Source organism: Tursiops truncatus, chromosome 20 (assembly GCF_011762595.2).
Source record: "Tursiops truncatus isolate mTurTru1 chromosome 20, mTurTru1.mat.Y, whole genome shotgun sequence".
NCBI classification, from domain to species: domain Eukaryota; kingdom Metazoa; phylum Chordata; class Mammalia; order Artiodactyla; family Delphinidae; genus Tursiops; species Tursiops truncatus.
Window position 1 is genome coordinate 50,625,971 of NC_047053.1, and position 27,309 is coordinate 50,653,279.

At 49.9% G+C, this 27,309-nt stretch overlaps 1 protein-coding gene and 1 non-coding gene across 12 annotated transcripts in view; one reads left to right on the forward strand and one right to left on the reverse strand.

Moving 5' to 3' along the window:
* Positions 1-27,309, forward strand: part of PRPSAP1 (phosphoribosyl pyrophosphate synthetase associated protein 1) — a 51,995-nt gene that overhangs the window by 735 nt on the left and 23,951 nt on the right. For 2 of the 11 annotated variants that reach the window (XM_073797854.1, XM_073797856.1), the window contains exons 2-8: positions 46-3,236; positions 5,618-5,780; positions 14,909-15,033; positions 15,817-16,122; positions 19,567-20,763; positions 23,436-23,488; positions 26,018-26,084. In XM_073797854.1, the coding sequence (XP_073653955.1) occupies positions 20,594-20,763; positions 23,436-23,488; positions 26,018-26,084 (290 nt within the window). In that variant the 5' untranslated portion in view covers positions 46-3,236; positions 5,618-5,780; positions 14,909-15,033; positions 15,817-16,122; positions 19,567-20,593. Of the gene's footprint in view, positions 1-45; positions 3,237-5,617; positions 5,781-14,541; positions 14,672-14,908; positions 15,034-15,816; positions 16,123-19,566; positions 20,764-23,435; positions 23,489-26,017; positions 26,085-27,309 lie in introns of all 11 variants that reach the window. The other 9 variants (XM_073797853.1, XM_073797858.1, XM_073797855.1 and 6 more) reach the window with 9 other exon arrangements.
* Positions 7,298-7,370, reverse strand: TRNAK-UUU (transfer RNA lysine (anticodon UUU)). The gene has a single exon. It is a non-coding gene; the product is annotated as a tRNA-Lys (tRNA).

Sequence of the window (27,309 nt, forward strand, 5' to 3'; positions counted from 1 at the left end):
AGGGCCGCGGCGGGTGTCCGCTGAGGTCTGATCTTGAACCTACAGGCCCCCACCCGCAACCCCCAGGAATCCGGCGCCAGGAGGGGAGCGCGGCGCTGCAGCCGCAGTGCCGCGGTCACGCGACGCGGAGACTCAAGCGCCTGCGGGAGGAGGGGGCTCCTTGCGGGAGCCGGGGCTCGATCCCTCTCCTCCCCCTTCGCCTGCCTTCTCCTCCTGCCAGGACTCCGGTCAAAGTCGGGGCTTTGGCGCCTAGAAGACGCGGGACGCGGGCGGGGTGCTCCCCGAGATCTCAGTCTTGGAGGGAGGGTGCTGCGGAGACCGCCAGGGCAGCCTCCCCCTTCTCCCCCGCTCGGGAGGGCACTTCCATCAGTCCTGAAAAGCCGCTGCCTTAAACCTTGGAGTCTGGTGGGAAACTGAGGCCCTCGGGAAAGGAAGACCCGGCTGTGCAGGAGTCCGCAGGGAGAAAGCCCACCTGCCACTGGGTCCCTCCGCCTCCCAGCGCCCCGGGCTGGAGCCCTTGGGGTCGTGGGGCCGGACGGGGGCGGGGTTGACTGGAAACCGAGCGACGAGGGAGGCGGAGCAGCCTGCTGGGTTCATTATCCGGCCTCCGGGGGCCCAGCGGGAGGGAGGTGAAGGGCCGAGCCCTCTGGCCCCGGTTCCAGTCTGCACAATGGCTGCTCTGTCCTCCCAGCGGCCTCGCCCCCGCCCCCACCCCCACGGTCCCTGCTCTGCCCTCCTCATTCTTGTCCGTCACCTCCACCCTCCAGGCTGCCTCCCTCCAGGCCCACACCGCCCTCCAGCCCCTCTCTAAAGAGCTTTATTTCATCTCCAGAAACACTCATCAGCGTCCCTGGCCCAAGAGACAAGATTGAGCAAAAGCAAGATGCTTTGCCCCTTTGATAACGGGGAACTGAAACCCTGAGAGGTGAAGGGTCTCGCCTAAGCCACGGAACCAGTTCCCGACAGAGCTGAGAAGCAAACACAGGTCCCAACCCCCAGGCTGAGAGGCCCAGCTGACCCCAGGCTTCTAGCTGATCTCTGAGTATCTGTCGGCCGGGTGGGTTGCTTGCCACAGAGCTGCCCCAGTAACCCAGCTGCTGGGTCTCCCTGGGAAAGAGGAAGCAACCCGAAGCCCTCTCCAGGCTTCATCATCCAGGTTCTGATTAAGCAACTAGCTGCTGTGGCCAAGGGCCTCTGGAGTCAGGCTTGATCTGTGCTGATCGCCAACCCGCAGGTAACACCTGTCTCCCAGGTGAAAGAGACTGCCTTTCCATCTCCCCCAGCCACCCTCCTTCCTCCTTGAGGGCAGCCTTCCCAGGTGGACACACCTGAGAACCCCCGTTTTTTTTTCTTCTTCAGAGAAAGAAAGCAGGCATTCACGGGGCCTGGCCCGGCTCTCCGGAAACTTGGAGCCAAGGCCGCCAGACGGCAAATGACTTGCTTTTATTAGGAGAGGCTTCCTGTCATCTCACCTGTTCCTGAGGTTTTCAGCTCCCAAGTTGAACTGGAGGACCTCGAGGCCTCCCTTGACCTCAAGTCCTTTCTGCCTGGGAGGCTGCAAGGGCAGGGGAAGGGAGGTATCCAGCCCTGCAAACTGTGTTGTTGTTGTTTTTTTAATGTATTTTTGTGTTTGGTTGGTTTTGGTTGTTGTTGTTTTAGCCGCGCCGCGCGGCATGTGGGATCTTAGCCCCCCGACCAGGGATCGAACCCGTGTCCCCTGCTTTGGAAGCGTGGGGTCTTAACCACCGGACCGCAGTTTGCAGGGATGTCCTGCAAACTGTTTTTAAGACTTGTGTTCTGGGACAGCCCCAGATGTGGTTTTCCATTCTGAGATCCTGGTGACCGTGCCAGGCATTGAGTGTGCCACACATGGATATCCAGGAGAGCAGACCGGTCACACAAGATTCTTGGCTTCTTGCAGGGAATGTTACGGGTTTCTGTCCCTGCGGCGGTTCAGCCACCCTGGGTGTGGTGGAGGGAGCCTAACTCGACCTCTTGCGTGGCCTACTTCTCCTCACGGGTGTCCTCGCCAGGGCTGGGAACCAAAGTCTCTTCTGGGCCTCTGGGCTCTGCCTGCCACACACCCCCACCCGCAGGCCTGCTGAGAGGGACACATCCCTTTCAGGGGAATTCGCGGGCACAGCCCTCCCCGTGGAAGCCTGCGAGCCTCACCCGCTTCACTCATTTCAGATGCTTGCCCGGCATCTGAAGGCATTTGTATTAGTTTCCTGGGCTCATCGCAACAAGGTGCCACAAACTGGGTGGCTTAACAGAAATTTACTGTGTCACTGTTCTCAAGAAATCCAAGATTAAGATGTTGGTAGGGTCGGTTGCTTTGGAGGGCTGTGAGGGGGAGTCTGTCCCAGGCTGCTCTCCTAGCTTCTGGTGGTTGGCTGGCAAACTCTGGTGTTCCTTGACCCAGACTCTGCCCTCATCGTCACACGGCCCTCTTCCCTGTGAAAGGTCTGGCTGAGATGTGTTCTTTTAGGGTCTGCCTTCTCTTCTGTCGGGCATGTTCTTTTTCAAAAGCAAATTACTCTGGGAGGGAAAACCAATAAGTTATCAGGACTCTAGTGTGAATGGAGGTATCCATTTTAAACTAAAAAAAATCTAACAATACTAGGTGTCCCCAAAGAGGACAACAGTGCACGCTCGTGTGGGTGTCGCAGGAAAGGTGTCTGGGAGCTGGACCTGCCCGCCTCCGCTGTTGGGAGGAATTGTTTATATCTGTGCTGGCTGCCGGGTGGCTTTGCCCAGGCTTGCACACTGCCCCGGCTACCTTGACTTTCAGATCTTACCTCATACCTTGGCTTATGGCATCTCTGGCATCCTGAGCAGGTGCGTTTATTCCCCAGGCCTCGGAAGAACAAAGGTGAGTTTTGTGTTAGTGCACCGGGTTCCTGTCGCTGCACCACTTTATTATCCTGCAGTACTGAAGGTCAGAAGTTTAAAACGGATTGACGGGGCTGTGCTGTCTTCCTGCTCTAGCTTCTAGAGACCCGCATTCCTCAGTTCAGGACGCCCTCCTTCACCTCCGAAGGCGGCAGCACAGCATCTTCAGGTCTCTGTCTGACTTCTGCTTCTGCTGTCACATCTCTGACTTTGACCTTTCTCCCTCCCTCTTACAGGGTCTCCTGTCTGTGATGACATTGGCCCCACCTGGCTAACCCAGGATCATCTCCCCGTTCAAGAGCCGTAACTTAATAGCGTCTGCAAAATCCCTTTTGCCATATAAGGTAACGTATTCATGGGTCCCAAGGATTATGACGCAGCCGTCTTTGGGGGGCTGTTATTTTGCTAACCACAGCTGGGTAGGAAAACTCTGGGAACCGTGTCCTTACTTGGCTACAGAACCTTCGTTCTAGCATTCCTTACCTCCCCAGTGCTACCAACTGAACACATACCAGGAACTTAGTTTCCCCCAGATAAGCATTTGTCGTGGTGGGACCGAAAACACTCTTGCTGAGGTCATCGACACCTGATTCTGTAGACTTTTTGGTCTTTGACTCATCCGGCAGAGGCCCCTGCAAAGAAAGCTGGTTTCCATTTTTTAAAATTACCCAGGAGGGAAAAAACAAATTACCCAAAAGAGAGAAATTGACATCTTCACTAAATAGAGTAATTATAGGTTTGCAAAGGGCTTTTCACCTGAGGAAGGGGTGGGGAGCAGACCAGCCCATCCATTTCCAGCCTGGCAGGAAGGGCTTACCACAGGGCGCAGCCTGCTGGGTATTACACAACATGTGCGGTCCGCTCAGCTCCTGTCATGTGACCCGACAGTCCAGCTACTTCTGTCCTCTGTGGTGAGTCTGGACCAGGCCAGCCACATGGAGAACCGTGGCTAGGAACCTTCCATAGGCTCCCGCTGACACCAGCTCTGGTTTGGGCCCAGCATGGGCTCTGGCCTGGTCTCCAGCGCCCTATCCCCCAACCTGGGTACTTGTGAGGGGAGAGATGATCCCCTTCTGAGGCTGCAGCCAGTCCCCACCCCATCCACCTGTGCTTTGTAATCACTTACTCATTTATACTGGCTTCTACTGGTTCGGAGACACTGTGTAACTGGTGAACGTTCTCATTCAAGGGAAGAGAAGCCATCAGCCACGTGTCAAACTGCTTTGGGTGCTTTGGGTGATTCCCAAAAGGAGAACTTCTGGGGAGCGGGAAGAGGGGCCTGGCCCCTCTACAGTCAGTCGGGCAGCAGGAGAGCCGAGCCGCTTTTATCTGGGAGTAGCCTGGCGTCCAGGCCGAGGGGATGGGTGTGTCACAGTTTTCCGGGGGCTTTTTGTTGTGCAATGTTTTCCACTTTCACATCTCTCTGAAGCTAAGCTATGTCCTTGGGTTGTTCCCAAAGCAAACAGACAGCGGGCTGGACACAGTGCGTTAGCGCTAATGATCTAGGGTGGTTTCCTGGTACCTGCGGATGGATCCCTTCCTCCGAGCAAAGGTGAAGTCCTAGCTCACCCCCTCGGGAGATGCTCACTCTGCCTTGGGAACGCCCTTTCGAGGCGCCCTGCTGGCCCCTGGTGGCCACCTGGGGATGCGTCCCTCTCTCGTCTTTTATCCAAACGGTGCAGCCACTCAGGCCTCCTCCACAGAAGCCAATTTGTTGGAGGCAAAAGAGGGGCCGGCGCGCTTCTTTGCCAAGCTGCAGAGAGGGAGGCTGGAGTGGGCTTGCCTGCCCGAGGCTTATTATCCACATCCTGAGAATAGAAATTCCCCCTTCCTGGAGGCTGGCCTCCTGAAGGTCAAACCCTTCGATTCTTTCCAGACACAACCTTGGTAGTTTAAGTAATGAATATACAGGATGGGCTGGACAGGGGTCGAGGAGAGGGGCCCGGGGCAAGGGACACCGTAACTTCATTCCACACGTGTGCCCCCAAGGCTTTGTGCAGCCAAGGGAGTGATGCTGTGCTGATCCGACAGGAGAACCATTTCCAAAAGCGGCTCGTTGTTCTTTTTGCTCATTGCCCGAAAGCACTGACCACAGCAACGTGACCGGCATCTTGAAAATGAGTTGAGATGTCATTTCTCCTTCAAGGCACCATCAGATGATCCTAGCAGCCTCCTCTGAAACTCCCCGTTTCAAAACAGAATGGGGAACCTAGTGATTACCTGTCAAAGCCTACAGACTAAAGAGTGAAATTATGTTTAAAAAACAAACAAAAGAGGGAATGGGCTTGGAGAGCGCTCCTGAGCTGTGAGGAGCGTATAGGTGGGGGCTGAAGAACATATCCTTTCTTTGCTCTTGCTGTCTCCTTCCTAGAGCTGCAGTCGTTGCGGTTCTGTACACAGAAGTCCTCGAGAGAAATGCTTGTGGGCTGCTCTCCCAACCGCATCCCTCTGGCGGATCCAGGGGAGGGAGCCCTATCTGGGTGCCAGGTGGCTGCTGCAGTGGTGCAGAGCCCAGGAAGGGCACAGTCCAACACCCCACCTCCTCCTGGCTCCGCGCAGCAGGCTGATGGGTCCGGGGAGGGAGGGACAGACAGACGGCTCTGATGCAGAGTTAGAAGGACAAATCCATCTTCCTGACTCGGCATGACCTAGAAAAATCCATAGCATCAGAACTTGGTATTTGCAAACAAGCACAAGGATCTAATCTTTTTTTTTTTTTTTTAAGGATCCTATCATTTTAAGCTGAGGTTCCAGTTGCCATGTGACAAGTATCTGTGACCACTCGGTTCTCAGACTGAGAACTTTGAGCACTTAAGGAGGGAAGACAGTCTAACTGCAAAATATGTTTAGCGTGGAATCGGATCTGCCGCCTTCATCTCTTGGCAGGGGTAAGTGTTTTCCTAAGGGGAGAGGTGTGTTGAGTCCTCAGGGGTGGATCTGTTACCCCGATTTGCAGCCATTAGTGGTGCAGGAGCCACACAGGCTGGGGAGAGGCTGAGTGGCGGCCCGGAGACAAGCAAACCCCAGGACACTGAAGACCAGGTCTCTGAGGTCTCAGGCATTTCTGAAATGCTGAGGACCCTGAGTGGAATAGCAGAAGCCTAATTCTAATTCTAAACCAAGACTTGGATATCTGTGTGTGCTTAACAATGACTAGCAGGTCGCCCGTGAAGAAATGGTCCTAAGAGATGTGGAAAACAAATCTGGAATACCCACCAGCCCTTGAGAAAAATATCTTAACAATTTTTTTTATTGAAGTATAGTTGATTTACAATGTTGTATTAGTTTCAGGTGTATAGCAAAGCGGTTCAGTTATACATATACCTATATTCTTTTTCAGAGTCTTTTCCATTATAGGTTATTACAAGATATTGAATATAGTTCCCTGTGCTATACAGTAGGTCTTTGTTTTTCTATTTTATATATAGTGGTGTGTATCTGTTAATTCCAAATTCCTAACTGAACCTCCTCCCTACCCCCAAGAAAAATATCTTGTTTTTTTTCTTTTGGGCTGAGCCACATGGCTTGTGAGATCCCAAGACCTCGGCAGTGAAAGCGTGGAGTCCTAAGCACTGAACCGTCAGGGAATTCCTGAAAAATATCTTTTAGAAAGGAGAGGCTTGGGACTTCCCTGGCAATCCAGTGGTTAAAGACTCTGAGCTTCCACTGCAGGGTGTGTGGGGTCTATCCCTGGTTGGGGAGCTAAGATCCCGCATGCCACGTGGCAGGGCCCAAAAAAAAAAAAAGGAGACGCAAGGTTCTTCAAAAAGTTAAGCATAGAGTTACTGCATGACCCAGCAAGTTCACTCCTGGGTACTTACCCAAGAGAACTGAGAACATGTGTCCACACAAAAACTTGTACACGAACGTTCATAGCAGCTCTATTCACAATAACCGAAAGGTAGAAACAACCCAAGTGTCCATCAACAGAGGAATGAGTAAAAGAAATGTGGCGTATCCATCCTCAGGAATAGCATCTGGCCGTGAAAAGTAAGGAAGTCCTGATCTATGCTACGGTGTGGATGAACCATGAACATTATGTGAAAGAAGTGACAGAAGCCATATACAAAAGGCCACATATTGTGTGATTCCATTTAAAGGAAACGTCCAGAATAGGTAGACAGAAAGCAGACTGGTGGTTGGCCGGGGTATGGGGAGGCACTGCTTAATGGATGTGGGCTGTATTTGGGGTGATTTTATTTTAGGGTGATAGTTTTATTATGGGTTTTGTTTTGGAACTAGTTAGAGGTCACGGTTACACAACATTGTGAATGTGCTACGTGCCACTGACTTGTCTATTTTATGTTATGTGCATTCATCCGAATTTTTTTTTAAATGTTCGTTTACTTTATTTATTTATTCCTTTTTTTTTAATTTGGCCACGCCTTGGCTTGCGGGATCTTAGTTCCCTGACCAGGAATTGAACCTGCGCCCTCGGCAATAAAAGTGCAGAGTCCTAACCATTGGACCTCCAGGGAATTCCCAAATTTTATTTTATTTTTATTCAATGAGGGACTTGAACCAGCCATGACCCTTTCAGGATCATTCTTTTGTGATGCACAAAAAGTCCATTTCTAAGGATGCAGTTGAAATTCTGATTTGGGTGGTGGTAGATATTTATTCCAGGCATTTGTTAAAGAAGGGGAAGGAGGACTTCTTCAGGACCATCTTGATGGGGGCAGGGACCACTACCTGGGGTCTTGCAGTGGTGGGGGAGGGAGTAGAGATTGGGCTCAACTGTGAATATAAGGAAAGGTGGGAATGTGTAGCCAGGGAGCAGATCGGGGTCAGTGGATGGAAGATTACTAAGAGGAAACATCAGGGGAAAGGGGAGATTTTTGCTAAACCGACCTACCTGAACTTGCCAAAGGCAGGCCAGGGGGCTCAGACATCACCCCAGGGTGGTGGAGGATGGGGAACCTCAACAGATATTGAAGGTGACCAGACACGGAGGATGGGGGATTCTGGCTAAACTGACTTGGCAGGATTCTTGCTAGAACTGGACTCTGCAAAGCAGGACACAGAAGCCCAGGGTTTGAGACCTAGTCGGAAGAGGGCTCAGATGAGCCCGATTAGATCAAAGAGAGAATCTTTCTCCTTGTCACTAAATTTTTCGGAGTCCAGTAATGTCAGCCTCATGGAACCATTCAGAGGCTCCTTCCCTCTTCTCTCAGGGGTGAGGGGTGGCCGCCAGTGCTTTGGTGGCATTATTTGGAGGGACTTATCTTGTCTCAAAAGTACTGTCACCTTGTGGGGGCCCTAAATGCCGATCTTTTTTTTTTTTTTTTAAATGCCGATCTTTGGTCACTGTTATTTTCTTTTCATTTCTCTGTATTTCCCTCCATAGTTATACAATATGTGTGAGGTTTGTTTTTTTTTAAGAATGTGTATATGTGTGTGTGTGTGTGTGTGTGTGTGTGTGTGTGTATAACTGAAGCACTTTGCTGTGTGGAGTTTTTATTGAAGTATAAATATATACAGGAAAGCACACAGATCATAAACTATGAATTTATGCACTAACACACCTGCATTAATAAAAGAGCACATCCTAGAAACCCCCGGTGCGCCCTCCCAGCCACTCGCCGCCCCACACAAGATAACCACTCATGCAGTGTATTTTTATATTTGGGAAGAAATACTTAAAATTTAAACAAAGTGAAAATACATTAGAGATGGAAAAATTTTAAATCCAGCCCTTTTTATTTGTGAAGGCTCTTCCAAATAGCTCAGACGTGGTAAGGGCTGAGGGCGCTAAGTGGGTTTGGCCTCGGGATATTCCTAAAGGACAGCAGGAGGCAGCTGGCAATAGCCACGGGATCAGCTGATGGACCCATCTCCTTTCTGGGTCATTTGGCACCTGGGCTCCCAAACTAGCCAGCACATTGGAACCCCTTGGTGGAGCTTCAGTACTACAGATACCTGGGTCCCACCCCCAGAGATTGTGATTTAACTGGTCTGCAGTGTGGCCCGAGCTTCAGAGTTTTTCAAAGCTCTGAAGTGATCCTAATATGCAGACAGGGCTTCCCTGGCAGTCCAGCAGTTAAGACTCTGTGCTTCCAATACAGGGAACGCAGGTTTGATCCCTGGTCGGGGATCCCACATCCTGTGCAGCGAGGACAAAAAATTTAAAAATTAAAAATAGATAAATAAAAAAATATGCAGACAAATGTGGGAAGTACTGACTTAGCATAAAAGGAAGATCTGAAGCCTGTTTTCCAAGCAGGCAGGCAAACTCAAAGGCCTCCCAGAGATTCTGTAACTGCCACAAAAAACTCTCTTATTCAGGACCATCATGAATTGTCACGGTCCCACTGACTATTTCACGTCTGGAAATGAGTCAGGCATACTACAGAAATGACACATACTATTACAGCCTCTCCCCACATCCTCCCAGACACTGGCTTGGGAATGTGGGAATAGTGACAAAGCTGGCTACCACCCAGGCTCCAGGAAAATGGGGGGAGGGGAGGCTCTGCAGTTGTTACAGTCACTCCCACTAGGTGTGTCAAAGCAGATGCTCTTGTGAATTAAAAAAAACTCAATTAAATCTTATTTCCCTGTTGGACAGTAATACAATTTTGAAAATGCTCTTTCTTAATATCGAATTGGTATTTAATTACCGGGGGGATTCGACCTTCCCTGAAAGGCAGATGCAGTTACCTTCCCACCATGAGGACTCTCACCCTGAGGGTCAGCCTTGGAAGTTCCTGCCCCCTCCACCTCATCACACTGTACCTTCATGATATAGGTCAGATTTCTAAGAACCTGTGTTTCTATGGTGGTTGTGTGGAATAGTGGTTTAAAATTTACGGAAGGGGCTTCCCTGGTGGCGCAGTGGTTGAGAGTCCGCCTGCCGATGCAGGGGACACGGGTTTGTGCCCCGGTCTGGGAAGATCCCACGTGCCACGGAGCGGTTAGACCCGTGAGCCATGGCCGCTGAGCCTGTGCGTCTGTAGCCTGTGCTCTGCAATGGGAGAGGCCACAACAGTGAGAGGCCCGCGTACTGCAAAAAAAAAAATAAATAAATAAAATAAAATTTACGAAAGAATGGGAAAGGAGTGACAGGAGGAAGAAATGGGCAGGTGGGGGAGGACGGGGAGGGGGGTGCGGGGGGAGCTGGAATGCTTTCGTGTCAAGGGTTACCCAGCTTGTGAGCTGGTACTGTGCCTAGGCTACTTGGGCTTGGAATGGTGTTTGACCTGTATCTTTCCACCAGCCCAGATAGCCCACTTGTGCAAACCCTTCTTGGACAATCACTAGAAAGACAAGTAAGTTTTCATCCAAGAAAGCACCATATGTTTCTTCAGAAACCTTTCAACTACTTGACTCCCTAGGGAAGTGTTCTAATTATCTGTTTCCGAGTGAGAAACCACCCTAAGAGGTAGTGGCTTGAAGCAATAATTTATTGGGTCCATCGTGGGTTGATTGGGCTCAGTCAGGTGGTTCTCACTTGGGGACTCATGTGATTACAATGTCAGTGGGCTGAACATCTGAGATGGGTCCCTCCCGTGGGACCATTGAGGCAGGCTGTCAGCTGGTTCAGCTGGGGCCGTCAGCCAGAGTGCCTGTGTGGACTCTCCATGTGACATGGCAGCTAGGTTCCCAGAGGGAAGGTCTCGAGAGCATCATTCCAGGACACCCAGCGGAAGCTGTGTGGCTTCTCACGCCCTGGTTTTGGAAGTCCCAGGCCATCACTTGTGCCACATTCCACAGCTCAAGCAAGTCACTAAGGCCAGCCCAGATTCCAGGGAATGGAACCAGGGTCCTTCCCCCATGGTCGGGGAGGAGGGACTGATGGAGGCCATATTTAGGGGCTCTCAGTTACTTACCTTAGGAATTGAGAATTGGGACAAATTTAGGGAACTGCTTCACCCTTAAGGAAACTAGTTTGTAGCTTAAGAACAAGATTCCTTCAAATATATTTTCAGGAACCCCAGCGCCGTGTTGATCAATGCCCCAGCTTCCTTGGGTCTCCTTGCTTTAACTGAAACCAGCTACCCTGCCTGACGGCGTTCGTCCTTAAGCCTTCTCTCTACCCCCGGAAGCTGCTGCTTTTCCACTTCCTTCTTAATACAAGTGCTGACATTCATCACGCTCTTACTTTGTGCCAGACACTGTGCTGAGCAGTGCATATACTTAGCCCGTTTCATTAGGAAGACTTGTCTTGTTGAAGTGCCCATTGAGAAAAGGTTGATTGTTTGTTTGTTTCCAGTAACCACCGCCAGCTGTGCTCTGTCCAAACCCCCTTTGTTACTGGCTGAAAGACTCCCCATTAAGGCACCTCAATCTGATTCCACTGATCCAGTCACTTTTTTTTGTTATTAAGGCAGCCCCACTTGGGAGTTGAAGACTGGTCCATTTAGGAACTCAAACTTGGGAATTCCCTGGTGGTCCAGGGGTTAGGACCCAGCACTTTCACTACAGGGGCCCCGGGTTTGATTACCTGGTACCGCAAGCCGTGGGCATGGCCAAAAAAAAAAAAAAAAAAGAAAGAAAGAAAGTGAAACTTATCTCAAGCACAGGCTCCAGCACTGAAGCAGGGACAAGGCCTATCTCTCACAAGCCGCCCACTGCTCTGTGCTTACTTCGTGAGGTTGAGGCGGAGGGGAGAGAAATAGAAAACAGATGTGTTTCCTGTGGTGACTAGTTGGGGGCGGTGATGTGGCTGTCCTGTGCCCTGGGTCTTTACTGCTGACCCAACTCATTCTCTAGAGCAGAGTTTCTCATCCTCAGCACTATTGACACCGGGGGCTGGATTATCCTCTGTTGTGGGGACCTGTCCTGTGCATTGTTTAGCAATATCCCTGGCCTCCGCCCACTAGATGCCAGGAGTACTTCCCAAGTTGTGCAACCAAAAATGTCTCCAGTCATTGCCAATGTCCCCTGGGAGCAACCTTGCCCTGGCCGAGAACCAGCGCTCCTTAGACTTGGTCTGGACAAGTGGGCGCCCCACAGGACTGCCAGCGGAGACTCTCCCAAGGGGCTCCCCTGGTTCCACATTCTTGCTGACCTTTGGAGGTGGCCTCATGCCATATTTATTGCTCTGAGGAGGTTCCCCAATCCCAAATCCCAGAATCTGCAATTCCATCCACACTCTGGATCTGACTCTGGGGCTGTGGGCTTGCACCCATCTTCTGAGGGGATGGGTGGATCCAGTCCTTTGCCTCCTGGCTGACTGCCCACCATGCCAGCTCCTCTGGGCACTGTCCAAACTGCAGGAGCCCCAGGGCAGATCCACCAGCCCACGGCCAAGCGGACAGCCAAGTGGGAGACAAGATGTTCCTCTCTACTGTCCCACACACTTTACAGCGACTCCACTGTGTCCCCAACCCCCCCCCACCCACCTGGTTTCCAGAAAAGCCAGTCTTCATGAAGAAGCAGCCTCTCACCCTTCCTCTCTCCCTTTTTCTTGAGGCAGGATGCCATGACACCGACTACCCATGGTTGGGCCAAACTTCACAGGTTAAGCCCACCATCCTCCACAAGACCGTCCAGGCACCAGCAGCAAGTTTGGGGGTCCCCTGGCCACACTCACTTTTGACCAGCTGGCTACAAATTCGGGGGTTCCCACTACCCCCTCAGGTTCAATCATTCACTAGAATGGCTCACAGAACTCAGGAAAGCGCTGTACTTGCTATTACAGTTTAATGCTAGCAAAAGGATGCAAATCTGAACCAGCCACAGGGAGAGACACCTAGGGTGAGGTCGTGGGGTGGGGAGGTACCAGACTTGAAGTTCTGGCGTCCTCAGGGACACGTTACCCTGTTGGCAGAGCACTGCCAACCAAGGAAGCTCACCGAGCTTGGGTGTCTAGAGGGTTTCATTATGTAGGCACAATCGATTAAGTCATTGACCATTGATTGAACTCAGTCTCTAGCTCCCCTTCCTTCCCCAGAGGTTGAGATAATATCACGTTTATCCTAAACTATCAGATAGAATTGGAGGGGCCCACCATGAATAACTGACCCTCCTATCTCTCAGGAAATTCCAGGGATTTAGAGGTGACCTCCCAGGGACCAGACAAAGGCCAGCCACATGCTGGATTACACACAGGATTGAAAGAGTCAGTGCTGCATGGCATCTCCCAGCCAGCTCCCGGCTGGTAGTTCTCTGAACGTAGAATGTGGGGTGCATTTTAATTCTTGGCAGTAGGCTCCGGCAATTCTTGGAAAGCAGGAAAGATCCTGCCAGGCACCTCCCTCCACCTTGTCACACATGCATCATCTCATTTAGTCCTCACCACCACCCCCAGGCAGGTATTATTGTGATCACCGTTCCACAGATGAAGAAACGTAGGTACAGGTTGACGGACTCCCCCAGGTGAACCAGCAGAACAGGACTGAGTCCAGGGCTGTCTGACTCCAGAGCTGCCCCTTCATGGGCGATGGAGCCCTGCCTCCTGCACCCCCACTGGTGTAGTCCTACCAGCTCCTCAGGCGGCCTCCAGAACACCTCTCTTCCTCCTGCAAAGCCCTCCCTGTTCTGACCCTCTGCTACCGGGCTCACCACTCTGAACACCCCCTCTGCTGTTGCCCACTCCTGACGTCTCTGTTCCCCGCTCACCATCTTCTTGGCTCCAAGTTCTGAGAACGCGTAAACATTAGGTTCTGGGAGTTGGACGCCTGCCATAATCTCTCTCCGACCTAGAATGATCTTCATCCGCGTCTGACCTCATCCCCGGCTCTCGCGGTCGCGACCGGACCACCACCCCTTCTCCAATGCTAAACCCCACATGCCAGCCTGCCCTGCTTTCTCCCTCTTGTGGCCACGCTGTCATTCAGGCTTGCCTCTAAACCTCTGGCCTTGAGCACCCCACCCTCTTCCTCCTCCAATCCGCTGTCCTGAGGCTGTGGGGAAGGAGAGGAGGGGCAGTGCTTCGAGTGGGGACCACACGCAGCTCCGTGATGCTGCTGGGACTCTGCGAAGCCCGTTTCTCCTCTGCGGCCGCTCCCTTCCAGCCTCTGCCGCCAGGGGCGCTAGTGGGGCCCGCAAGGCTGGAAGGGGAGAAAGGGCCGCTGCTTCCTGTCTGCTCTGCTTGGTCACCCGAGCATCACCCTGGCAATGGTGACATCTGGCTCCAGGCCCCAGTGTCCCTGCGCTCCCAGAACCTGCCTCTGTGCCTCTCAGAGGTACCGCACCAGCTGGGCAGTGCCTCCTCGCCGGAGATCCGAGTGGCATCTCCGTGGGACCCCTCCTCCAGGCTTCTAGAATCCCATAATCCCAACCTGTCCTCTTGGTTCCCCGTTCATGGGGGTGGGGTAGCTGCTTCCTGTGGTCTCCCAGTGTCGGCTTTCTGCCGCTTCTATCTTGCAATACCCATTTAACCAATTCTCTATATTAAATTCTTTGTTAAAATAATGAATGTGTTGGGAATTCCCTGGCAGTCCAGTGGTTAGGCCTCTGCGCTTTCGCTGCGGAGGGCGAGGGTTCAATGCCTGGTCAGGGAACTAAGATCCCACAAGCTGCTAGGCGCGGCCAAAAAAAAAAAAAAAAGAAAGAAAGAACGTGGTTTGTTTTCCTGATTGCCTCTGACCTAATAAATATGTATAAACATTTCCCATCTCCCTTCACCTAATAGCTCCTACGTGCCAGACGTTGTTCGGTTTGACATGTATTAACTCACTAATTATTATTACCCCCACTTTACAGGGGAGAAAACTGAGGCAAAGGGAGACATAATTGTTTGCTCGGGATCACACAGCTGTTAAGAGTGGACTCCAAGAGCCTGGCTCCCGAGATAACACTCATCTACACACGCTGCAGCGTCTCACTGCAGACAGTGAGTTGGTGTAGCTGGGGCACTAAGTGACCACATAGCGTTCCCATTTATGGATGGACGAAAGCTATTTTTGGATATTTGTATCATGTGGGGGTTTTAGCTATTAGAGAGCCTGGATCCCCTTGAACCTGACACACTTAGGTCACTTGAGCCAGGAACCTTACAACTTTCTGAATTATTTTGGTCCACGATTTGTTGTAACCTGTCTCCTTAATGTTTAACCTTCTATCTTCTCAGCCCCGAGTCCCCGTGGCCTTTTTCCTCCTTCCATGTCTTTCCCTATGAGCCTACCTTGCCAGTGTGCTGCTGTAAATCTGGAGATACGGGCGAGGAGACGTCTCCTGTTTGGCAGACTCTAGAAGGTACTAGGAGGCACTATGGTCTCACCTTGAATCAGAGTCTTCAACGAGGTATGGGTATTGGTGATACCCTGAAATGCCTCCAAAGGCCTCCACCAAGAGTTCCTGAAAACCCCATGACAGAAGAGGTTCTGTCCTACTGAGACTCTATGCTGGATTCCATTTCAGACTTTCCAGCGGCCGGCAGGGCAGCTGCTCTCTACCACTGCCCTTGCTGAAGCTGGGAAGGGTCACTCCCAGCGCGCTCGGCTCTGTCTGCCCAGTATTTTGCCCTCGCCCCCAGCGTGGTTTCTGGTGTCCTATGGAGAGAATCAGCTTAGAGATCCAAGTCGGTATTATTTTTAGAACTAAAGATCATTCAGTCTCAGCTTGCTTCGGCCTGTTCAGGCAACGAGAACAGGGAAAAGTCTCACATTTTTCCAAAGTTCATGTCGGAGTAGTGCAACATGGAAGCAACACTTCTGAATCATTGCCTAAAGTGTTCTCCTTTGTTGCAAAGACTGACCTTGTCTTCCAAATAATTCATTCCCTGGGGACAAGGCTGAGCCATTCTGAACACACCCCTCTTTGTCTTCTCTTCTCATTCTTGGACAATTCTTCGTGCCAAATCTGAACCTGTGCTTTCTCTTCCAGTTTTTAGAAGAGAGGAGATTATATTTCCATAATTCATGCTGAACCTGCAGCCCAGTTAGCAACAGGATTTTTTTTTTATAACTTGAAAACTGAAATTGGGTTGAATATGGAAATGTCAACTTGCACTGAGCAGAGCTGTCTTTGTTTTTGCAGGAAATGTCCAGCAGGTTTGGAGCCTCAAGGATCAGCCTGTTTTATAGAGAAACATTAAAACAACAACAACAAGAAAAACTGGAACTGAGCAAGAGAAGTCTCACTTCAAACTGCAAAAAACACATTCTTTGCAAAATGAGCAGAAGTGTCTTTCTACTCAGTCCAGACCCTGTATTGGTCAGAATTCTCCAGAAAAGAAACAGAACCAACATGATATCTATCTATTTAGAAAGCAAATGTTGAAGAGCTAAAAGGAAAAATAAAAAACACCACAATCAGAGAACAAGCAGATGAAAAATAATTAAGGTAATAGAGAATTTGACTACAACTAACAAACGATCTAACCAACAGATGTAAAGCACGCACCCCCAAACTGTAGAACACATATTCTTTTCAGGTGCATATAGGGCATTTACCTACATAGATCACATGCCGGGCCACCAAGTGCGTCTCAACACATAGCAGAGGATTGAATTCACTTAGGGTGTGTTCTCTCACAAAGTGGAATTAAATTAGAAATCAATAATAGATCTCTAGAAATTTCCCAAAGTTTAGAAATCATGCAGCACACTTCTAACAATTCACAGGACAAAGAAGAAATCACAGTGAGAATTACAAAGATTCTCAGACATAAAAACCCATGTCGGGACTTCCCTGGTGGTCCGGTGGTTAAGACTCTGCGCTTCCACTACAGGGGCACGGGTTTAATCCCTGGTGGGGGAACTAAGATGCCGCATGGCGCGGCCAAAAAAAAACAAAACAAAACAAAGCCATGTCATTTTCAGCAAATGGCAAACAGCTCAGAAAGCCACAGACCTAGGGCGTGGCCTGGAGAAAGCAGGGAGATGGAGAGGGAGACTCAGGCCATATCAGGCTAAGGAGTTTGGGCTTATAAACTGTGGAAAGCCCTGGAGGCTTTTAACCAGGGGATCTGCTCTGTGGATGTAGAGGGTGGACTAGAGGTACTGGAGGGAAAGAAGGACGGAACGTGAAAGAATGAGGCCAGTTGGGAGGCCCCTGCCTGAGATACGAGATCAATAGCTGTTCTCTGGGGCTTCTCTGGGGCTTCCCTGGTGGCACAGTGGTTAAGAATCTGCCTGCCAATGCAGGGGACACAGGTTCGAGCCCTGGTCCGTGAAGATCCCACATGCCGCGGAGCCACTAAGCCCGTGCGCTGCAACGACTGAGCCTGAGTTCTAGAGCCCGTGAGCCACAGCTACTGAGCCCACGAGCTACTGAGGCCCGTGTGCCTATAGCCTGTGCTCCGCAACAAGAGAAGCCACTGCAATGAGAAACCCACACACCACGACGAAGAGTAGCCCCGGCTCGCTGCAACTAGAGAAAGCCTGCACTCAGCAACAAAGACCCAACGCAGGCAAAAATAAATAAAGAAATAAAAATAATAAATTATATATAAAAAAAATAGCTGTTCTCTATATCACTCGTTGGGTCCACGGATACGAGTAGAGCCCCTACCACGTGCCAGGCACTAGGAGGTCACTAGGGGTTCCTTCTCCCAGTTACATTTTGTGAGCCATCCCAGCGCCACACAGATTGTTATACATAGGTCATAAAGTGGGAAAACTTCCAACAGTGTAATCTAAATGTTCATTTTTTATGAAGCTTCATGTTAAAACAGAGCATGGTTCTGTAGTTCTTTTTTTTTTTTTTTTTTTTTTGCGGTACGCGGGCTTCTCACCGCTGTGGACTCTCCCGTTGCGGAGCACAGGCTCCGGACGCGCAGGCTCAGCGGCCATGGCTCACGGGCCCAGCCTCTCCGCGGCATGCGGGATCCTCCCGGACCGGGGCACGAACCCGTGTTCCCTGCATCGGTAGGCGGACTCTCAACCACTGCGCCACCAGGGAAGCCCCGGTGCTGTCGTTCTTGATGCCAGGCTGAGATTAAATGCCCAGCCTGAGGGCGCTTCCCATGACATTCTGTGCCTAAATCCCAGCCTGCTCCCTCCGGGCCTGAGCCAATCTGTGAGGGCAGCTGTTTCTCATAAGTAGCTCCCAAATGGTTATCCCAAATTCATCTTTTATGACCCTTCTTCCCTATCTTATCAGTGGAGAAATAAGGTAAGTTTGTAGGAACTTAGACATTGAGGCTTGGGGAAGGTGAGTACTTCCAATCTTAAATTTTGTGATTTCTTGTCAGAGAAATTGATTATTAATCCTAGTGAGAGACCCACAGCAGGGTGAAGAAGGTGGGAGGACTTATTATTAAAAACCACAAAAGTTTTTTTTTTTTTTTAATAAATTTATTTATTTTTGCTGTGTTGGGTCTTCGTTTCTGTGCGAGGGCTTTCTCTAGTTGCGGCGAGCGGGGGCCACTCTTCATGGCGGTGCGCGGGCCTCTCACTGGCGCGGTCTCTCCTGTTGCGGAGCACAGGCTCCAGACGTGCAGGCTCAGTAGCTGTGGCTCACGGGTCTAGTTGCTCCGCGGCATGTGTTGCTCCGCGGCATGTGAGATCCTCCCAGACCAGGGCTCGAACCCTTGTCCCCTGCATTGGCAGGCAGATTCTCAACCACTGCGCCACCAGGGAAGCCCCCACAAAAGCTTTTAATAAGAGGGAGGCAAGGGTGTCAGAGTGGGTAAGGATATGTGAATGGAAGCAAAGGTCAGAGAGAGAGAGATCTGAGGACGCTAGGCTGCTGGTTTTGAAGATGGAGGATGGGGACCACTAGCCAAGGAGAGAAGTGGCCTCTAGAGAGAGGAAAAGGCAAGGAAATGGATTCTCTTCCAGAACATCCGGAGGGAAATCAGCCTGCCAACACCTTGATTTTAGGACTTTCGACCTCCAGAACTAAGATTGTGTAAGTTTGTGTTGTTTTAAGCCACTTGGTGGTAATTTGTTACCACAGCAATAGGAAACAAATACAACTTCTAACACACTACATAATTTACTCAATTATTATGTTTATTTAAACATTGCTCTCCCCCCTGCTAGGTGTACCTCTCCAGGGTAGGAATTTTTGTCTTTTTTTTTTTCCTCTAAAGTATCCCAAACAGCTAAAAAGGGCCTGGCAAACAGTAGATGCTCAGTAAATGTTAATAGATGGATAAATGGGTAGATGTAGAAAGCGAGAGAAAGGAAAGAGTCAAGGATTCTCCTGAGACTTACTGACTGGGAACCTCACGTTATGTTTACTCAGAAGGAATAGAGGAGCAGGTGCGGTTTGGAGAGAACTGAGAAAATGAAGATGGGTTTAGTTTGGGGTATATTAAGGTTTGAGGGGTTCTGTAGGATATATATATGGAAAAATATATCTATATGGAAAATGTGAAGGGAAGTGGTTTCCTTTAGTTTTAGAAGGTAACGTGGCTTATGGCTGGGTCCATCGGCTGAACTTGTGTGCAGGTAAATAATTTGGTCTAAGCTATTTACCCCATAGCCCATTTGCTTTTTCCCTTTCCTTCTTTCTTTTCTTTCTTTTTCTCTTTCACCTGCTCTAGGAGAGAGGGGGTGGGTGCATCAGTGATTCTGGAGAGCCAGCTGGAATGTGGGTCAGGCTGCTACAGGCCCTGGGGCAGTTCAATTTCCAAATCCTGAAGCTGCAGGCTTCGGAGGCTTCGTGACACGAGAGTCACAATCAATTGCTCCCTCAGGCCCAATGTCACAACAGGCAGAGTCCTCAGAAGATGGAGAAGCAGGAGATCAGCTTCCCTCCCCAATCCTGAGGCAACTGATAACTAGTGACTCAAATGCTTCCCTGCCCTTTACTTTCTTCTTGGACGTCATTCAACAGGTATTGATTGCGTGCCTCTGGAACCCATCTCACTGCCCTGGACACTGGGAAATACGAAGAACTAAGTGACATACGATCTTGCCCTAGGAGGACTTACATCCTAGTCGGGAAGACAGATGTTCACAAAGCTAAATAAAAATAGAAGCAACTATACATGGTGCCACGCACGGTACCGCCCAGCGGGCGAGGGCGGCTTACTGTGGCTGAAGTATCTAGAAAGACTCCGTGGAGCAGATGTGACGTGAGTGGGTCTTTAAGGGACTGGAGCACATGGAAGGGGAGGAATAAAGGCTTTTCTGATTGAGAGCAAAGACTGGCAGGAGTGCCTTGACTCGTTCAGAGAGCCTTGCCTCACGTGCAGATGCAAGTTTGGAGTTTGGGGAATAAAGATCAGGCTCAGGAGTACCCCACCTATTGGGCATTTTAGTATCCCAGGCAACCACCCGGAAATAACCCCGCCCTCCACTTTTCAAAGCAAGCCCAGCCTAGCGCGGCGCATGCGCCTCGCAGGGCTCTAGCGCTGTGTTATCATGGAGGCGCAGAGCTAGATCGTCAGCCACCTCGGAGGCTGACATTTTGGATCCTGGCGGAAAAGTTGGAAAGGCTGGCACCACTACCAAGTCAGGCTGCACCGCCCAAGAAGATGAGAGCAAAAGAACTCCCATGGAGCGACAAGATCAGGCGGCGGAGTGAATCCGTGCTGCTTCCCTCGGAAAACAAGCTTGTAGAGAGTTGCCCACCGCCCTGCCCTCATCTGAGATGGTGACTGTGCGGGTGCTCTAGCCGCGCCTTTTCGATTCCCGGAGGGGGCGGTGCCGTCGTCTCTGGCTTTGAGGTGGCTGCGGCGTAGGTCGCAGCGAGCTCTGGTTGCTCCAGAGCCCTTGGTAGCCTTTTGTACGAGGAGGGTGGGGGTCTCTGACCTCTTCCCTCCTGTGCCGGGTTTCTCGGTTCCTTCCCTACGCGGGCCTACCGCTCCCCCGTGCAGCCCCGCCGCGGGCCGGCTGTAACTGCGCCCCCGGGCCGGACGATGCCCAAGAAGCTGCTGCTGCTGCCCCCGCTCTCCGTGTCCTCCGCTTTCCGCGCCCCGCGAGCCTGCCCCGCCGCCCGCCCGGCCATGAACGCCGCCCGCACCGGCTACCGAGTCTTCTCGGCCAACTCCACGGCTGCCTGCACCGAGCTGGCCAAGCGCATCACCGAGTAAGGGGCGGGAGCCGGGGATGTCCCGAGGGGCCCCTCCCGGGAGACGGTCCTTGTTCCTCTTCGCCTCCACGTCCCCCGACCCGGGCGAGGGGTAATTTGACCCCATCGTCCTGCCCCTGGGGGAGGGAGTCGCAGAATCCTGCCGTTTCAGGTCTGGACAAACCCTTGGAGGTGACAGAGGATCACCCCCCCACCCCCAGTTCTGCAGCTGAAAAGCGTTCGTCTGACTCTTGCTGGCTTCTCCCCACCTCCGGGTCCTTGGACCGCTCGCCCTGCTTTCGGCTCCCCACTCCCACCTCCCAGGCGGTGGTGAGGATTCTGTAATCGCTGGATTAGCGCGCCTTGGAGAGAGGGGCTCTGGGTTTGGCTCCCTTTCCCACGGTTGGGGTTGACCTCTGAAGCTGGTCATTGCCATTCCCAAGTCTCCCCGAGGAGACGGAGGCCCGCACGTAGTTACAACACTGGGGACGGACGGGGCGGGTGCAGTAGGTGGGGGCGGCCGGAGGGCCTTGCCGGTGGAAGACGCAAGGTGCACCGACAGAAGTAGAGGTGTAGGGGAGGGCAGGGAGAACAGGGCAACCCTAGGGGAGCAGATTTGTCGGAGTTGGTGATAGAAACCATGGTCTAACCGTATTTTGTAAGTCAGTTAGATTCGATCAGGCTAAGTCTTTGCCTTTTTTTGTCTTTTTCACCTAAGGAAGCCTCTGGCCTCAAGTGGCCTTTGGGGTCTGAAGGCCTTGTCAGCCTTGCCCTGGGCAAGAGACTTGATTTTCCTGAACTTCATTAGTAAAATAGGGATAATTCCGTCTGTTGGACCCAGAACATTGTGAGCACGAACAAAATAATGTGGATCAAGCATCTAGCAGAACAGAGGCTCATAGTGGCCCTCTGAATAATACATGTTTACTAAATGGCCTCTTTTCTAGTTGGCTCTTGTGAAGAATCCCAGAACCCTAGTGTAAAGGAAGAGCCTTTTGAGCCCTTTGCAAATAAACTTGTTATAAAATAAATAAGCTTGTCTTTTAACTTTTAAAGTCATTTTCACATTTTAAACAACTTACATTAGAGTTCTGTGGGTTTTTCAGAGTTGATAATTAATGGCATGAAGATATTTTAAAATTCTAGGTGAAATTGTAGAAGAAAGGGGAAACTTTTGTCATATTTTCTCAGTAATGCCTATGTTCTCCTCAGTTAGAGTTTTGAATGAGATTAGAAGAGCGTAAAAAAAAAAACCAAACAGTCCTTTTGCAATCTACTACCTAGTTTCTATTTCTAACCTCTGATTATTTGTCTTTCTTTTTGAGGCCAACTAAAATACTGATTTTAAATATAAAGCTTGTGTTTGTTTATCTTGGGTCATATTTACCACAGTGACCTTGGTAAGAGAAAGCAGAGGGAGGAGGGCAGATTTAAATAGTCAATGGTTTTGCTTTTTTTTTTTTTCCTCCTTTTTTTTGCGGTATGCGGGCCTTTCACTGTTGTGGCCTCTCCCGCCGCGGAGCACAGGCGCAGGCTTAGGGGCCCAGCCGCTCTGCGGCACGTGGGATCCTCCCGGACCGGGGCTCGAACCCGTGTCCCCTGCATTGGCAGGCGGACTCCCAACCACTGCGCCACCAGGGAAGCCCCGGTTTTGCTTTTTTGTTTTTATATTTGGTTCTTGAAAAGTTTGTTCCAGAAAAGTTTTAAGTTTTAGCCACTTTTAAGTGTGCAATTCACTGACATTAAGTACATTCACAGTGTTGTGTGATTATCACCACTGTTCATTTCCAGATCTTTTAATCGTTTCAGACAGAAACGCCGTACCCTTTAAGCACTAACTCTCCATTCCCCCTCTACTCCCAGACCCTGGTGACGTCTGTTCTGCTTTGTGTGACTGTGAATGTGCCTGTTCTAGGTACTTCCTATAAATGGAATCATGCAGTATTTGTATTTTTGTGTCTGACTCATTTGACTTAGAATCATTTTTTCAAGGTTCATCCGTATTGTAGCGTGTACCAGAATTTCGTTCCTTTTTAAGGCTGAATAATATTCTGTTGTACACTCGGTTGGAGTGTTTTTAAACAGATTCCACCCTTATATCATTTCACTCATAAAAATGGTAATGCTAACTGATAAGAACTGAAAACAAACAAAAACCTACCATTAATTCCTTGATGTCTAGTATCTAGTCCTTGTTCATATTTCCTAGGTTGTCCCCAAAATGGGCTTTTACACGTGGTTTGTTCTAATCAGGATCCAGACACGATTCACACTTGGTGCAAATGCACTCGCATTGGGTTAATGGCACTGAAGTCTGCAACGCTTCTGACAATTGAGGCATTTACCTTGGGCTTGTGTGTTTTGGAATTATTGCTAGGAACCACGTATTTGTTGGGTATTGATGTTCCAAGACAATTGTTATTCAAAAAAACAACGGAACTAGACACTAAACTTTGATTGTGGGCTCTTCCCAGTAAAGCAGTGTGTTACAGATTGGTGAGCACTGGAAGCTGCCTGTGGAATGACAGCAGGTTTTAGTTCTTAATGAATTAAATTTTCTAAATTTTTTTTTTTTTTTTTGTAAAAGAATGCTGGTGTAGTTATTGTAGTCTTTTTGTTAAACACATGCCTGTGAACTGGAGTTTTTTAAAGAGAGCGTTCTTAATTGCCTCCCCCTCCCCCTCCTTTAGGCGTCTTGGTGCTGAATTGGGGAAGTCTGTGGTTTATCAAGAGACCAATGGAGGTAAGTTAAACTTATTTGTTAAACATCCTTTGTTCTCTAAACTCTGTTTAATCGGCTGGCATGTTTTTAAAAGGCGAATGTTAATCATGTGTAACACAGAAATGCGTTTTTTCTTTTTCTTTTTTTTTTTTTTTTTCTGGTACGCGGGCCTCTCACTGCTGTGGCCTCTCCCGCTGTGGGGCGCAGGCTCCGGATGCGCAGGCTCCGGATGCGCAGGCTCAGCGGCCATGGCTCACGGGCCCAGCCGCTCCGCGGCATGTGGGATCTTCCCAGACCGGGACACAAACCCGCATCCCCTGCATCGGCAGGCGGACCCTCAACCACTGAGCCACCAGGGAAGCCCCATGTTTCTGTTTTAACAGTTGGGACAGAGGGCATGCCGTTCGTCCCTCTAAATCTTGACTTCTTTGCTCTTCCTTAAAAGTCTCCTTTCCTCCTGTTCCAAGATAATGCAAATATCCTGTCATTTTAGAACGAGAAAAAGGAGCGATGTAGAGAGTAAGTTTTTTCTTCCATATTGTGCTGTATTTGATGAGTACTTTTTACATTTATCTGTTTCATTAGGCCATCAAATGGCATTAAGTGCAATCAGTACTAGATAGTAATGACTTATTTAAAAAACTTCCTTGAGTTAGTTTTATCTCTCATTTTTTTCTCTCAAGTCTTGTTGACCCTCACCCTGGGTTGGTCACCCGTTTTTGCCGCCGCCTGGGTTTCTGGGGAGAGCTGGAACATTAAATGATATTGCTTAAAGGCACTTGTTTCTAGCCAGTGTCCCAGGAATGCGGCAGCATCAAAACCCCCCCCCACCCCCCACCCCGGTGGGTTCCAGCGTATAATGTCATCACTCATTGCGAAGACAAGTTCGTATAAAAACAATTTGGAATTATTTTTGCAAAGTTGAAGGCCTTGGATTCATATTTTTGTACTTGCTTTTCTCTTTCCAGGGTATAACTGTCTATGGTATCACTAGCTTAACAGGAGATGGTTCAGACAAAATTGATGTTTGGGGAGCTATATAATACAGCAAAGTATTGGAAGAGGGAAAGATAGTTTAATGGGTAGTAATGGAAAGCACATGTTCCCGGGGTGTGTATAAGTTACACGTGTGTTATAATTAACCCCCAGCAGCCCTTCATCCAGCTTCCGCACTCACAACTTTTAACTTGGTGACTTGAGAAATTTCCCTGCCAGGACAAGTCAGGAGATGCCGGTATTTAAACACCTGAAGATGAGTGCAGATAGGTGAGATAGCCTATTTAACAGTAATGAATTTCCTTCATTGTGATGGCATTTGGGTTTCTCATAAATGAAGCGCTGGAGGAAAAGAGGGTGGTTTAGGGAAGACCTTTTTCTCCATCCTCCCATCCGTGTTCCAGGCCTCCTAGCTCTCTCTCATGCTGTCAAAGTAGCTTCTTAACGGGTCGTCTTACCTCCATTTTCAGCCTCTCTAGTCTGTTCTACTCACTTCCATCAGGATATTTCCAAAATGCACACATTTTTTACTTACTACCGTTTAAAATTGTATAGGCCATGGTCCAGTCTCCTTAGCAATCACGTGGGGCCCTTTGGGTTCCGAGTTCTGCCCATCTCACCTGCTTCGTCCTTCACCACGTCCGTCAGCACGTCTTGTGCGCTCTGATTCAAGAATCCATCTGAAGCCTGCCTGCCTCTCACTACCTCCACTGCAGCTGCTCTGGTCCAGCCCGCCGTCTGTCGCTTGCCTGGACTGCTTCAGAAGCAACTGGAGTGGCTCCCCGCAAGCAGCCCTTCTTGCTTTGCCACCGTTGTCCTCACACAGTAGCCAGTGATCACACGAGTCCTCCAGTGGCTCTGCTGTCACCCCTTGGAATAAAATCCAGACTCCTGCGTGGTGTGGTCCTGGTCAGCTCCCTGACCTCCTCTCTGTCTCTTTCTCCTCTCTCGCTGTGTTTCCGAGCGCACAGTGGCAGCCCCACGTTCCGTACTCCTTTCCTCGCCGTATGTTCCAGTCTGCAGTGAGGCCATCGTTCCCAGCCCTCTTTCTCTTTTATCATGGCTGGTCTTTCTCCTGCACATTGGCCTGGAGGGTTTGCCAGCCTTTGGCATTGCACTGTCTCTCCTGAGTCAGTCTTTGTCCCCTTGGTCCAGGTCCCCCACTTTGGGACCCCAGCTCAGGGCCTGGAACAGAGGAGGCATCGGCCTTTGTTGAAAGAATAATAAGGATATTAACTTTCGGCCTCTTTATGCGCTGCGTACTTTTCCCTAAGCATCTTGTGTTCATTCAGTGACGGATGTTCTTTTCTGGACCCTGAGATTTTACGTACACTTGTTTGTGGCTTTTGCCTTCTAGCCTATCTTTGGCTTATTCTCCCCTTAGCTTGACTGTTTTTTACGTAAGTACGTGCCATCCCGAGGTCTCTTAAGAATTTATTTTGGTGCGCTAAGCAAAGCATTGGTTTAGACTCACCTTTACTCCCTCCGATTGCTGCCTAATTATTGCACCACAAGGAGCTTTTCTTCAAACTGCAGAACATTTTTATTTTTCAGAAACAAGAGTTGAAATAAAAGAATCTGTTCGTGGCCAAGATATTTTCATTATACAGACAATACCCAGGTAAGAGTCAGCACTACTTTACTTATCTCTCTTCCTCTAAAAATCTTAGTGATGTAACTTATTATCTTTTCATATGAACAACAGTTCCATTTTCTTTAAATTATAAATGTGTTTGCACATTAAATGCTTTCCAAAATACTATATATATGTGTACACATATATGTGTGTGGGTCTATGTATGTGTGTGTGTGTGTGTGTGTCTCTATACATACATGTATATATATAGTCTTTTGGAATTCCTGCCATGCTTGTCACACTATACTTAACTGTTATTGTTTACTTTATTTATTTATTTATTGGCTGTGTTGGGTCTTCGTTGCTGCATGCGGGCTTTCTGTAGTTGTGGCGAGCAGGGGCTACTCTTTGTTGCGGTGCGCGGGCTTCTCATTGTGGTGGCTTCTCTTGTGGAGCACGGGCTCTAGGTGCGTGGGCTTCAGTAGTTGTGACATGTGGGCTCAGTAGTTGTGGCTCATGGGCTCTAGAGCGCAGGCTCAGTAGTTGTGGCGCACGGGCTTAGTTGCTCCGCGGCATGTGGGATCTTCCTGGACCAGGGCTCGAACCCGTGTCCCCTGCATTGGCAGGCGGATTCTCAACCACTGTGCCACCAGGGAAGCCCCTGTTATTGTTTACTTGATCATCTTCTCCAAGCTTTAAACTCCTCAAGGACAAAAATATTCTACCTCCATTTTTGCCGGAACCTAGGCCGGTGTCTGTCCGCTCAGCTCTCCTGGAAAGCCTTTGTTGTTGTTAAATGGTGGGTTTTATTTTGCACAATGACCCATCTCTAGCCCGTCTATCACAGATACCATCTACCATTCCTTCCCTCAGTGTGGGAGGACTGGCCCTGGGGGAATCCTGGCATACCTGAGCATGAACTTCCCTGTGGGGTTATCTCCTCTCAGCTCCTCACTGGGAATGGGGTCGATAGTGAGTGTCTTTGAAAAATCTAGACCTTCACGTCTTGATCGGTTTAGATTCCTGAGACGTGTTAGTAATAAACACGGCACTGGCTGCCAGCAGGGTGCGGACGCTTTACACGTATCATTTTTAATCCTTATGGGTCAGTCCTACATGGCAGCTCTTGTTGGCCTCTGTGATACTGTGATTTATGATAAGAAATATGTATCTGGTCTTCCTTTCCTGGCACAGAGCTCCTAAAACCCTTGGAATATCCTAAGTGATAAGAGCAGTAAAGGTATCTTTCGTTATTCAGAACAAGCCCCTT